The sequence below is a fragment of the Pyrgilauda ruficollis genome, unplaced genomic scaffold, assembly GCF_017590135.1.
Source record: "Pyrgilauda ruficollis isolate IOZ18807 unplaced genomic scaffold, ASM1759013v1 scaffold41, whole genome shotgun sequence".
Classification (NCBI taxonomy): domain Eukaryota; kingdom Metazoa; phylum Chordata; class Aves; order Passeriformes; family Passeridae; genus Pyrgilauda; species Pyrgilauda ruficollis.
Window position 1 is genome coordinate 9,123,739 of NW_024525601.1, and position 10,684 is coordinate 9,134,422.

General features: G+C 44.1%; 1 protein-coding gene across 3 annotated transcripts in view; it reads right to left on the reverse strand.

Annotated features, from left to right (window-relative positions):
• SS18 (SS18 subunit of BAF chromatin remodeling complex) overlaps positions 1-3,086 on the reverse strand; it is a 42,635-nt gene extending 39,549 nt beyond the window's left edge. For all 3 annotated transcript variants that reach the window (XM_041477730.1, XM_041477729.1, XM_041477728.1), the window contains exon 1: positions 2,957-3,086. In XM_041477730.1, the coding sequence (XP_041333664.1) occupies positions 2,957-3,025 (69 nt within the window). In that variant the 5' untranslated portion in view covers positions 3,026-3,086. The remainder of the gene's footprint in view (positions 1-2,956) is intronic.
• Positions 3,087-10,684: the final 7,598 nt, after the last annotated feature.

A 10,684-nucleotide genomic window follows, 5' to 3' on the forward strand; every position in this document is an offset into this window, starting at 1 on the left:
AAGCTGCATTTTATAAATATTTGGTATAATGGCACACTATGGTTTAGGAATGGTATTGCCCAATTTAGTATTCCTATTGAAACACTCCAAACCATGCATTCCTCTCCCCTCTGGTAGGGTGGAGGGGAGAACTGGAGGTACAAAAGGTTAAGATCACCAGCTGAGATAGCAAAAATTTACTGGAAATACCACTGAGATAAGAAGCAAACAATACCAACAAAAATACTACTAATGGAGGGTACAAGAGGGCAAATGATTCACAGACAAGTGTTCACCACACAGAGCCCCCAACAATACAAGACCCCTTCCCCCATTCCGTGGAAATGGAGTGAGGTGCTACAGAAAAACCTTCGGGTCCATGCCATGAGCCTTCCTGGCTGCTGCAAGAATTAATGCTGTGGTGGCCAGAACCAGAACAAATTGACACAATAAATCTATCATACTTCAGCAGTGTCCATGAAAATGAACACCTAATAATTAATTTTCTCATCAAGAAAGAGTAGTTCTAAAAATCATGGGAAATGGCCAATTTCACAACTTTCTACAAAAAGTTCATGAAGTCAGAGTGTTCCAAGCTCTGTAAACAGGGAAAAAATACACAACCTGGTCTCCTGGAGTGCATGTGGCCCACACTCATCTTTCTAGCTTATTCTCTGCACTCTGATCAGGCAAGAGTCACCAGAACCATGGCTAATCTGAGCCACCAGCCAAGTTATCAAAGTCAACTTACAGAAATGGGAAATTTACTGCCAAATGCAAAATTTTGCATCAATTTACTCATTTGCTTTTTCTCACTGGAAAGCTAGTTTAGATCCCTTTACCCAGCTGCTGAATTTCACAAAACTAGCAGAATCTTAAAACATCCACAGATTCTCTCCTTCTTCCAAACATGGCTGAAACTAGCCATGACTAGACTCATGCTTCCACAAGGATAGCACACCACCATTCCACAACCTTTATTTCCCTAACAAATTCTACAGGGAGGGGGAAAAAAAAAAGTAATGACACTTTTCTGTACCTAATCCATCTCTACTACGAAAAGAGTATGGAGTCAGAAACCTTATGCAGTTCACTCAGGACTTCTATCCAGTAAGAACAAGCCAGTCAGCCAAATTTTCTTAAAAACAGTAATTCACCAAAATGGACTAGAATGATCCCAGTGCAGTATTCTGCCTGAAACTGCTGGATCTGGAAACACATTTATTAAGCACTAAACACAGACATAACTGCAGTATTTTCAGCTACTATGTGAGCCTCAGAAAACTGGCCAAGCTACAACTGCACTGTCTGAAGAGGACCACAAACCCACTGCTACACTGGCACACAGCACATGTACTAACTTCAAGTTTTGTAGGAAACACGGCGGCCATTTTCATCAGAAAAAAAGGAAAAAATTAGATAATACTTTTGATACCAAAGTCTAATAGAGCACTTACAAAGGAAGCTGTGAATCAAGGCTCTCCTCAGAATACCTCCCACAGTCCTGAGGGAAGTAGCAAATTCTTAAGGCTTAGCAGACAAGTAGACCTTGAAACTGCCCATTAGATGGTTGCATTCTTCATTATAGCCATGTAAGCCAAACATCTTGGGGAGGAAAGGACCAGAGGGGGACAGGAATGCTAGGGCTAAGAGGACAGGGAACAAGAAGGAATATAACTGTATCCTAGGTGGGGCTGCATACAACTGGTTTTTTACAGGTTTAACTGAATGTCTGCTGATAGAAAATTGGGATAATTATAAACACCTACCATCGAAAGAGAATTTAGTTTCCAGGTGGATGAAAATACCTTCAGGGCTTCTGACAACTTAGGCACATTACAAAAATTCTTCAACTTTAACACTGGGTTTTGCCAGCACACCGCCATCGAACTAATGGTTTGACTACAGCCCCAGGGGAACTTTATTGTCCGTATTCTCCATGTGCACCTCAGCATCCTGAAGTCTCTACTGACTACTTCTGTGCAGCTTTCCACCCAATGGATATGTATTTTTCATCTACAGTTCCCAAGCACTGACTTCTCCTACAGTGCCCTGGATGCTCCCATTACAATTCCAGGGTCTTCTTTGAGATCCGTATCTCTTCAACACCTGCTTTGTAGAGGTTCCAATTCTTTACTAAATCAGAGGCCAGCTCTATCTACCTAAAGAACTCCTCTAAATAAGGAGCTGGTACCAATCTGAAATCTGTTTGATTCACGGCCACCCACACCAGTGATGGTACGAGTCTTAAGTTCCTAAATACCACAGTTACCAGTGAACTTGAACATGCTCCTTTGTTGCTGCTGTGGATTATTATTAATCCTGTATGCGCTTTTCTTTGATCGCTTTAGCGAGTTAACTTGCTCCCTCCCACACAAGCTTAGGTGGAGTCGCCCGGAGCCGCTGTCATTGGCTCTGAACGCGATATTTTCAATCACACCTAAGGCTTACTGGGAGGCAGCCTTAACTACCAGGTCGACCAAGTTTGGGAACTGGAGCCGCCTCCTACCCCGCAGCGCCCGGAGTGAGGCAGAGGGTCTGGAACAACCCGGCCGCGTTCCCAGTCAGAGCCCCCCCGCAGGAAGGACTTACTCGGCTCCTCCACTTTCAGGCCGAGTCCTCTCGGTCAGTTCAGGCCCGCGGGGGCGATCGGGGCAGCCCGAGCGGAGGAAGAAAAACGAGGGCTGGAGGCGCCCAGGGGCATCGCCCGCCTCCGCCCGGCGCCTCCCGCCGGCCCCGGGACCCTCCAACAAGTGTCCAAGCGCAGAGAGAGAGGCAGCGTCCCGCCGGGGCCCAGCCCCGGGCACAGCGAGGGCGGCCCGGCCTCCTCCCTTCCCCGCCGGGCCCTCAGCGCTCCGGGCCTGAGCCGCCGCCGCCGCCCCCGTTCCCCGCGCGGCAGGAAGCGGCAGCTGCAGCCCCCGGGGCCGGGCCGCCCGGGCCGGGCCGGGCCGGGCCCTCCTCTTCGCGCCCTTCTCACCTTCTGGATGGCGGCCGGCGTGATCTCGCCCTTGCCCCGCTGCCTCGGGGCCGCGAACGCCACCGACATGTCTGGCGGCTGCCGGGAGCCTCCGCGCCCGCTCCCGCCCGTTCGCGCGCGCGCCCCGCGGACCCAGCAGTGGCGGCGATCCGGGAAGAACGCGGCGCGCGGGGGGGCGGGGGCGCGCGCCCGGTGGGACGGCCCATCCCCGTCCCGCCGGGGGAAGGGGTTAAGGAGGGCCGGCGGCGCGTCCCAGCTTTTGCCCCTGGCGAGGGGGCGCCTCGATGAGACCGTGGCCGCCCCGCACGGCCCGACCAGAACAACTGGACCGAGAGCCGACCCTGAGCCCCTTCGAAAGTGGTCTCCCCCACACAGCCTTGTCACGCGCCTTTCTTGTCTACCCCTTTCCCTCCGCCGCCTTGGTACGTTCCTGCCCGACGAGTCTCATAGCAAGGAAGTGGTACGGTCGGCTGGGGGGGAAGGGGGGGGCGGGGGTGATGATGCTGGGCGCGCACGTTGCAGGGGACACGCTCAGGCTGCGCCGGGCGGCAGTCTCTACTCCCCCCTCTGCCCAGCGCCGCAGTTGGTTGCACCCGGGCAGCCAGCTCTGGCGGCAGCGCGGGGCGGAGCGGGACGGGACGGGACGGGACGGGAGGGGAGGGGAGGGGAGGGGAGGGGAGGTGGTGAAGGAGTTGGAGGGTACCTGGTCTGGAGAGTCTCTCACGAAGAGAGACTGCAGGAGCTGACCCTGTTAGTCTAGAGATTAGACAATTCATTAATGCATGTACACCTCTCAAAGGAGGGTGCCAAGAGAGTGATGCCCAGCGGCAGGACAAGGAGCAATGGCCGTAAACTAGAGCACAAGAAGTTTCCTCTTCGACATGAGGAAGGACTTTTTTACATGGAGGGTGGCAGAGCCCTGGAACAGGCTGCCCAGGGGCTCGGGACGGCTTTCCCCTATGAGTTGGGTGGCTGCAGGTTCGCTGCCCTGAGAGTGAAACAGAACAAGAAGAAGCTTGTCTGCAACATTAAACATTAAATTACAGATGCTGGAAGCCCTGAAACCAGCCTTGATTTGTTTCAGTGCAGCCACTGGAGGGAATCTCAGTGTCGCTGAAGAGCCTCGTGAACAAGTTTGTAAAGTCTAAGACAGTTTTTGGAAGAATGAAGAGTTGCAATGGGCAGTTGGAACCGGGACATTGAAAGTCTCCGCCAAAGCGTTTTAAACCTTCTTTTTCCTGGGCACACCCGTGGCTCAGCCTGTGTGCAGTCCAGTGCCACACTACAGCCTGTGGGTACAGAATTCCGTGCCTTTGGCCAGCTGGTGGCTGCTCTTGCAGCTGGCCGAGGTCTGTGTGCTTCCATGGCTGGCAGGACATGCCTGCCCGGTGACGGGATACCACAGCCACAAGACGTGAGCCTTGATCCTGACTTGCTTGCCCTGTTTCTCAGCAGTTGCTGGTGGAAGGCCCTGGCTCTTCCCTCCAGCCCCAGCCGGCCCTTTTGGTCACAGCACGCATTTGCCAGTGGCATCCATGGCCACCCCGTGGCTGTGCAGCTGCTTCCCTATTGGCATGCTCTCTGCTCACACTGGGTCTAGGCTGGCTCCTGTCCCCGGCCCCATGACGATTACTTGTGCTGCTCTGCTGTCTGAGGATGTGCTGTGGCTGCCCCTTGCTTTTTCCCCTTGACAGCCAGTTCCCGGGCTTGCTGGCTCCAAGCTGTTGTTGCATTCCTACAGCGTCCCACTCCCTAAGGGCTCGCCAGCTGGGCCTGATGCTCTGTGTTACCTGAGTGACACTTCTTCTGCCCTGTCTTTTCAGATTATACAGGTCCCAGAGTTGATGTGATGCTCATCTGGCTTGCTTTTCTCCAGGAAATATCTGTGGCTCAGTGCTCGCCCTGTAGGTTACACTAAGATGGAGCAATGCCAGCATCTCCATTACTTTGTGTTTCTAGCCATTTCACTCATCACTGTGGTCCATTTTTTGGACTATTTTGGTCCATTTTTTTCAGTCTGCTACGTACTTTATCATCACCATCATCATCATCATTGTCACTACTATAATACTTGTAGGAAACCAAAAATAAAAGAGGAAGATTTGAAGAAACCGTATTTTTCTAAAGTTGATATGCTTCATGGTGATCTGTGGTTATTATTACGTGGTCTTGGAGTGGACTCAGAGAGTAACTGTTGTAGTACCTGTGTGTTCAAATTGGTACTTCTATAGTTACTACAAACAGCAGCAAAGAACCCTTCGAGTGAAGAATGCATGATGGCCATGGCCAAATCAGTGTGTAATCAGAACCAACCATCTCCTACCCAGTTAGTAACAGAATTATGAAGACTGGTTTTTTTAGCATATACTTGTCCCTGGAGAACTGGTGAGGTATCTGAAAGTGTCCCAAGGCATAGCAAACATGTTCCCATGAAATACACTGAACACTGGGAATGCCACAAAATGTTTTTCTTTTTCCACAAGTGTGACGTCCAGATGTCATGCTCTGGTTACCCAACCCTGTGTATCAAGTATTTTGCACTGGGGTTTCTTGGTGATCACAGTGTTTGAGACGATGTGGGTTGGATGCCAGCCACATAAACACTGCTCTTAGGATCTGAATGTTCCATTTTGTTCTTACACACTTTCAGGTTGGCTTTTGAGTTGAGGAAGAAAAAAAAAAAAAAAAAGCTTGTGGGAGGCCACAGGTGAGGAACCTTGAAACAAAAGGAGTAATTTCCCATTTTATTTCCACAAATGGGCCAAACTAAATATGTGAATTCTTTTAGTACATTCCTATTTCCATGCAAAATACAGGAGAGCAGTATTTGAAATGCAACTCTGTCAGTTTCTAGAGGGAAGATATAAGATCATTCATTCATAGTTGTTAAAACTATCTCCTTTGCCTCATTTTGTCTGAGGATTAAATTAATTTTTTTTTTTTTTTTGCCATTTGTGATGTTTTTTCATTCATGTGTTTAACATTTTGGACTTCCACATTCATAAATAGCAACAAATCTAAACAAACATTGAAAAAAGCAAGTCTGAAGCTCTGGGGGTTTTTACCATGTAAAGGGAAATTCACATTCAAAATCAACATTTAAATAATGCCACAGATGCATACAAGCAGGGAAATAGATAGCTACAATAGAAATGTGCCACATGTCTCAGAACACATAACCACAACAGGGTGTCTATTTTATGACTTCCTTAATGCACTGCAATATGCCTAGATATCAAAGGACATATGGTATATTTTCCCTTTAATTGCACATTTCTTTGCTCTTGTGACTTACTCACAACCTTAACATTATTTAATTGTATTTTAGATGCATAAATCTCAGTCATCATCAAGAGTTTCAAATGCAAATATGTTTCAATCAGATCTTATTTCCACCTCTATTCTAACTTTTGTCAGTGTAGTCTTTCTTTTTTGTTGATCTGCATTTGAGTATGTCATACGTTTTGGAGAGAGAAGAATTCAGACAGAGGAGAATCAGTCCTATTCTGAAAGGCTTTTTCCTATGTTTCCAACTTATATTTCTCAGTAACAAGTTGTTTTCTGCCACATGTATTATCTGAATTTCCACAGAGTCATGGACATATCCATCCACAAGAAGGAAAATATGGAATGCTGATTCATTAACATTTTCAAATGTACATTTATGCTGGTGTTTTGTAACATCAACTATACCATCAAGTAACAGAACAGATCCCAAGGAAGAAGGGTCTTCCAGTAGATGAAAAAGAAATGGAAAAAATGCCATTTTTGGTTTAATATTTCTTTACCAATTGAACTTGGTGATCTCATAACTTTTTTTTTTTTTATTTTCTACATGCCTTGTCTCTGTGTTAATTAATCTTAAAATGAAGCTTGCACCTGAAGGTCTGCCTATGTAAATGGTTGATGTTCAAATTCTGTTTATTTAAAACTCAGCAATTTGTTATCAAAATACACAACAATATCAGAGTGGTTTTTAGGGTAAATGGTTCTTTTTGCTTCCTAAAAGGGAGGATGCTAACAGAATAAATTTGTCTGGAATTTATTCTGCCAGCTTCTTACCTGATTGTTTGGTTTGGGTTTTTTTCACGGAATTTTGTAACTTCTGTTCTGCATTGGCTATTTTATGGAATAGTAATAAAAAGTAGCATGTGAAATGCAAGCTAGTATGATCCAGTATAAAATGAAGTACTCATTTTATACTGGAACAAACAGCACTGCACACTTCAAGGATATTGGCGGCTCTGCCATATTCCAGAGCGGCAATAACCAACCAGGAAAAAAATCATTGGGATGCTAAACTTTTATTCTACTACCTGTCATTTTAGTCTGCAAATATAAATATTTAGAATAAAGAAGCTCACAGCAGGTTCAGCAGTTTGCACTAATGTAAGTGCAGTATCTAAAGTGAGAAAATCTTTCCATGTCCTGATTTTATTCTTCAAAAGGGAATCTCCAGCTACTAGGAACATATGTTATAAATAAAAAATAGCAGAACATCTAATCTAAACCTCCTCAGAGCTGCAAATTCCTCAAGCATTCTTAGAGGTTAATATTTTATTTGATGGCACAGAAGCAAAGTGCTACAGTTCACTAACTTCTTCAGTTTTTGAATGTTGAAAGCAAAGCAGGAAAGACAAACATGAGAAGGCACTGCCAAGCCATACTGAAGAAAAGGCAGCGATGATCTTGAAGATCAATGAACTTTCACATCTGGTAAAAGGCAACACATTTGCAGTGGAGAGTCATACTGTTCTTCTGGGGACTGTCACTTCTGCCTCATCTGCATCATCTCCAGCATCTGCCAGTCTCCATTCTGAAGACTCATGACCATGGAGGACAGAGGAGACCACTGAACAACTAGAGGGCAGTACTTCCCCCTTGTCACAGTTCCCATCAACTTCCTGAGGGGAAAGTGCAAATTATGTCGAGTGTGATTTCCTTTCAGAGACTCTGATCCCATGAGGTAAAGAAGAACCCCCTAATTCTGTTGGCAGTGCTCTTTCCAGTGCTGTCCAAGATTCTCTTGCCCTTTGTGGTGAGGGCATGTTGCTGGCTTACAGCCACCTTGTCCGCCAGGACTCCCAGGTGCTTTTTGCAAAGTCATCCCTCAGCATGAGCATGGGGTTGGTTCTCCCCAGGTACAGGACTTTGCTGTCCCTTTGTTGAACTTCATATGGTTCACGTCTGACTATTTTTTCAGTCCGCTGAGGTCATCCAAGAGCCATGGTGTATCAACAACTCTCACTCTTGGAATATCTGTGAATTTGCTGAGGGTCCAATTCCCTGCTGTCATCCAGGCCAGTAATGAAGAAGCTGAGCAGCACTGGCCCCAGCAGTGATTCCTGAGATGTGTCACTGTTGACTGGCCCCGTGCTGCTGATCCCAACTCTGTGAGACTGACAGTTCAGCGAATGTTTGGTGTACCTCGCTGTGCACTTCTTTAGTCTGTACTCCATCAGCTTGCCTATGAGACTGTTGTGGGAGATAATGTCTAAAGACTTAACTAAAGTTGAGACTATTAAAATACCCCTCTCTGCTCAGACAGTATTTCTGCATTATTCCTTCAGATTGCCTGTCCTTGCTTCCATCTCTGGTATGCCGCATTTTATGTTTAGGTTTTGTCAGGAGCTCCTTGCTCATGTTCATCCATGCAGACCCTTTGCATCTCTCCATGTGCGTTTCTTTTCAAGAATGAGCAAAAAGGAGAAGGAGGAGGATGCTTTGTGTGAGTACAGTCTGTAAGAAGAGAGTCCCAAGGCAGAGAAAGTCTGCTGTGAAAAACAGGAGAAAACATAGAAAAAATAGTAACTATGTTGATTTCTGGTATTTCTTTTACTGACGTAGCAATGCTTTTTACCGCTTTCTTTTCCTTTTATCCAGCATGAAATTTTAAAGCATGCCTCTCATAAAAAAAGATACTTTAAAAAAGTGTTATCCTATAATTGCAGTATATTCTTTTGCAAGTAAAATAGCAATATATCTTACTATTAAGTAAGTCTGAAAATCAAGTTGAGTTTGCTCTTGGTGTCAGTAAGAAAAATTTTAAGTTACAAGACTAATTAGAAACTTTGCTAATGGGAATGTAGGCCATAATAATGCTTATGCCTCTTTTATGTTAATTCTATAGGAATAAGAATTTTTTTTTTCCTAGACTATAACCTTCATTAGTAAATACTACTAGTCTCCTAGTAATGACAAAATGTGGTTCTGTGTAATTTTCTAAATACATTCACAGTCTAGCTATTAGTGTGTATATATTTTTGAAGGAATAAGGTACTATTGCTCAAATAAATTCATTATCCCATTTTGCTCTTTGCTACTCATAAATACTCTATTCTTCCTTAGTCATTCCAAGTGAGCCTTTAATTCTCCATCCATGATGTATCATTTTACCCTGTTGATTTAGCTAGTGAGAATAATTCAGTTTGGAATAATTATCTTTTGTAGGATTCAGTATTTAGATATCTATTGAAAATACTAAGCATGGATTTTATTTTTCTTTGTCTTTCTCAGAATTCCTCATAATACTTGGTCAGGAAACTTGGAAAGTTGATTAGATACAGTCAAGGAAAATAAATTATAACCCACAAATGAAGAATTGAAATAACTTTGTTCTCTGGAGAAGCAAACAAAAAAATTTGAATTAATCAGAAATTAGGAGAGCAAAGTGGAAAGGAGAGGTCAAATCTGATGAGGAGAAGCAGATTAAACCTTCTATGTTTATTGATATTTATTGGTTTAGACCAAATTTTTCTAAGCAATGTAGATAATTGTAAGGCTAGAACAAAGGACAAAACTTTAGTGGACTGACATGTAACACGAAACTGTCTATGAAAACTTCTCTAAAACAAGTACAATTGATGGCTAGATTGTATGTACCTATTGGTTTGGACTTTTGAAAAGAGCAAACATTTTATATTAGAAGTATGAAATCATAGCCTGTTATTCTTCTTAAATGACCAAAATATCAGCTTATGTCTTTTAAAATAATACACCATTGCCTACATTTTTGCATGTGATATTTTACCCTGTGTATACTTTATATAAAATAGTCACAGAAATTGTAAAGTTTGATGTTGGTTTTGATATACCAAAGCTCTGGTCTTAGGTAAATGATAAGGAGAATATTTATCGTAAGAAAGTTGTGTAAAAAAGGGATGAGTTTTGTATGTAGTGTACTAAAAGAGCTTTTCTTTCTTGAGTACTGGATAAGAACATACATTTCTGCAAGGGAAAGACTATGTGTATTCCTGTAAGCCCTCTTTTACATCAATTTATTAGTGTTAGTAGGAAAGCATCTTTGAGGAAGGCTGACTAAGCAAGGGGGGGGAGCTTATGTTGTATTTCAATCATGCTTGAGATGTTCAGCTCAAAATCCTTGTTTATCACTGATCCTATCATTCATTTAATTTCTTCGGTCCATTGCCAGATCTGACACAGTGCTGGTCAGTTTTCCTTTTTGCATCTTCTGAGAAAAAGGCTTTATGAGGGGAAGTTCTGAGCTTCAAACAACTGGGAAAACAACAAAGTTATTATCTGCTCTTGAGATGCTGACTAACATTTGTTCCATTCGCCTCTCTCAGAAATTTTCAAAGCAGCAGTTGTCACCTTTCTTTCTTTCCTTTCTTTCCTTTCTTTCCTTTCTTTCCTTTCTTTCCTTTCTTTCCTTTTTTCCCTTTCTTTCTTTGTCTATAAAAGGAGCTTCTCATAAATCTCTGTAGTGCA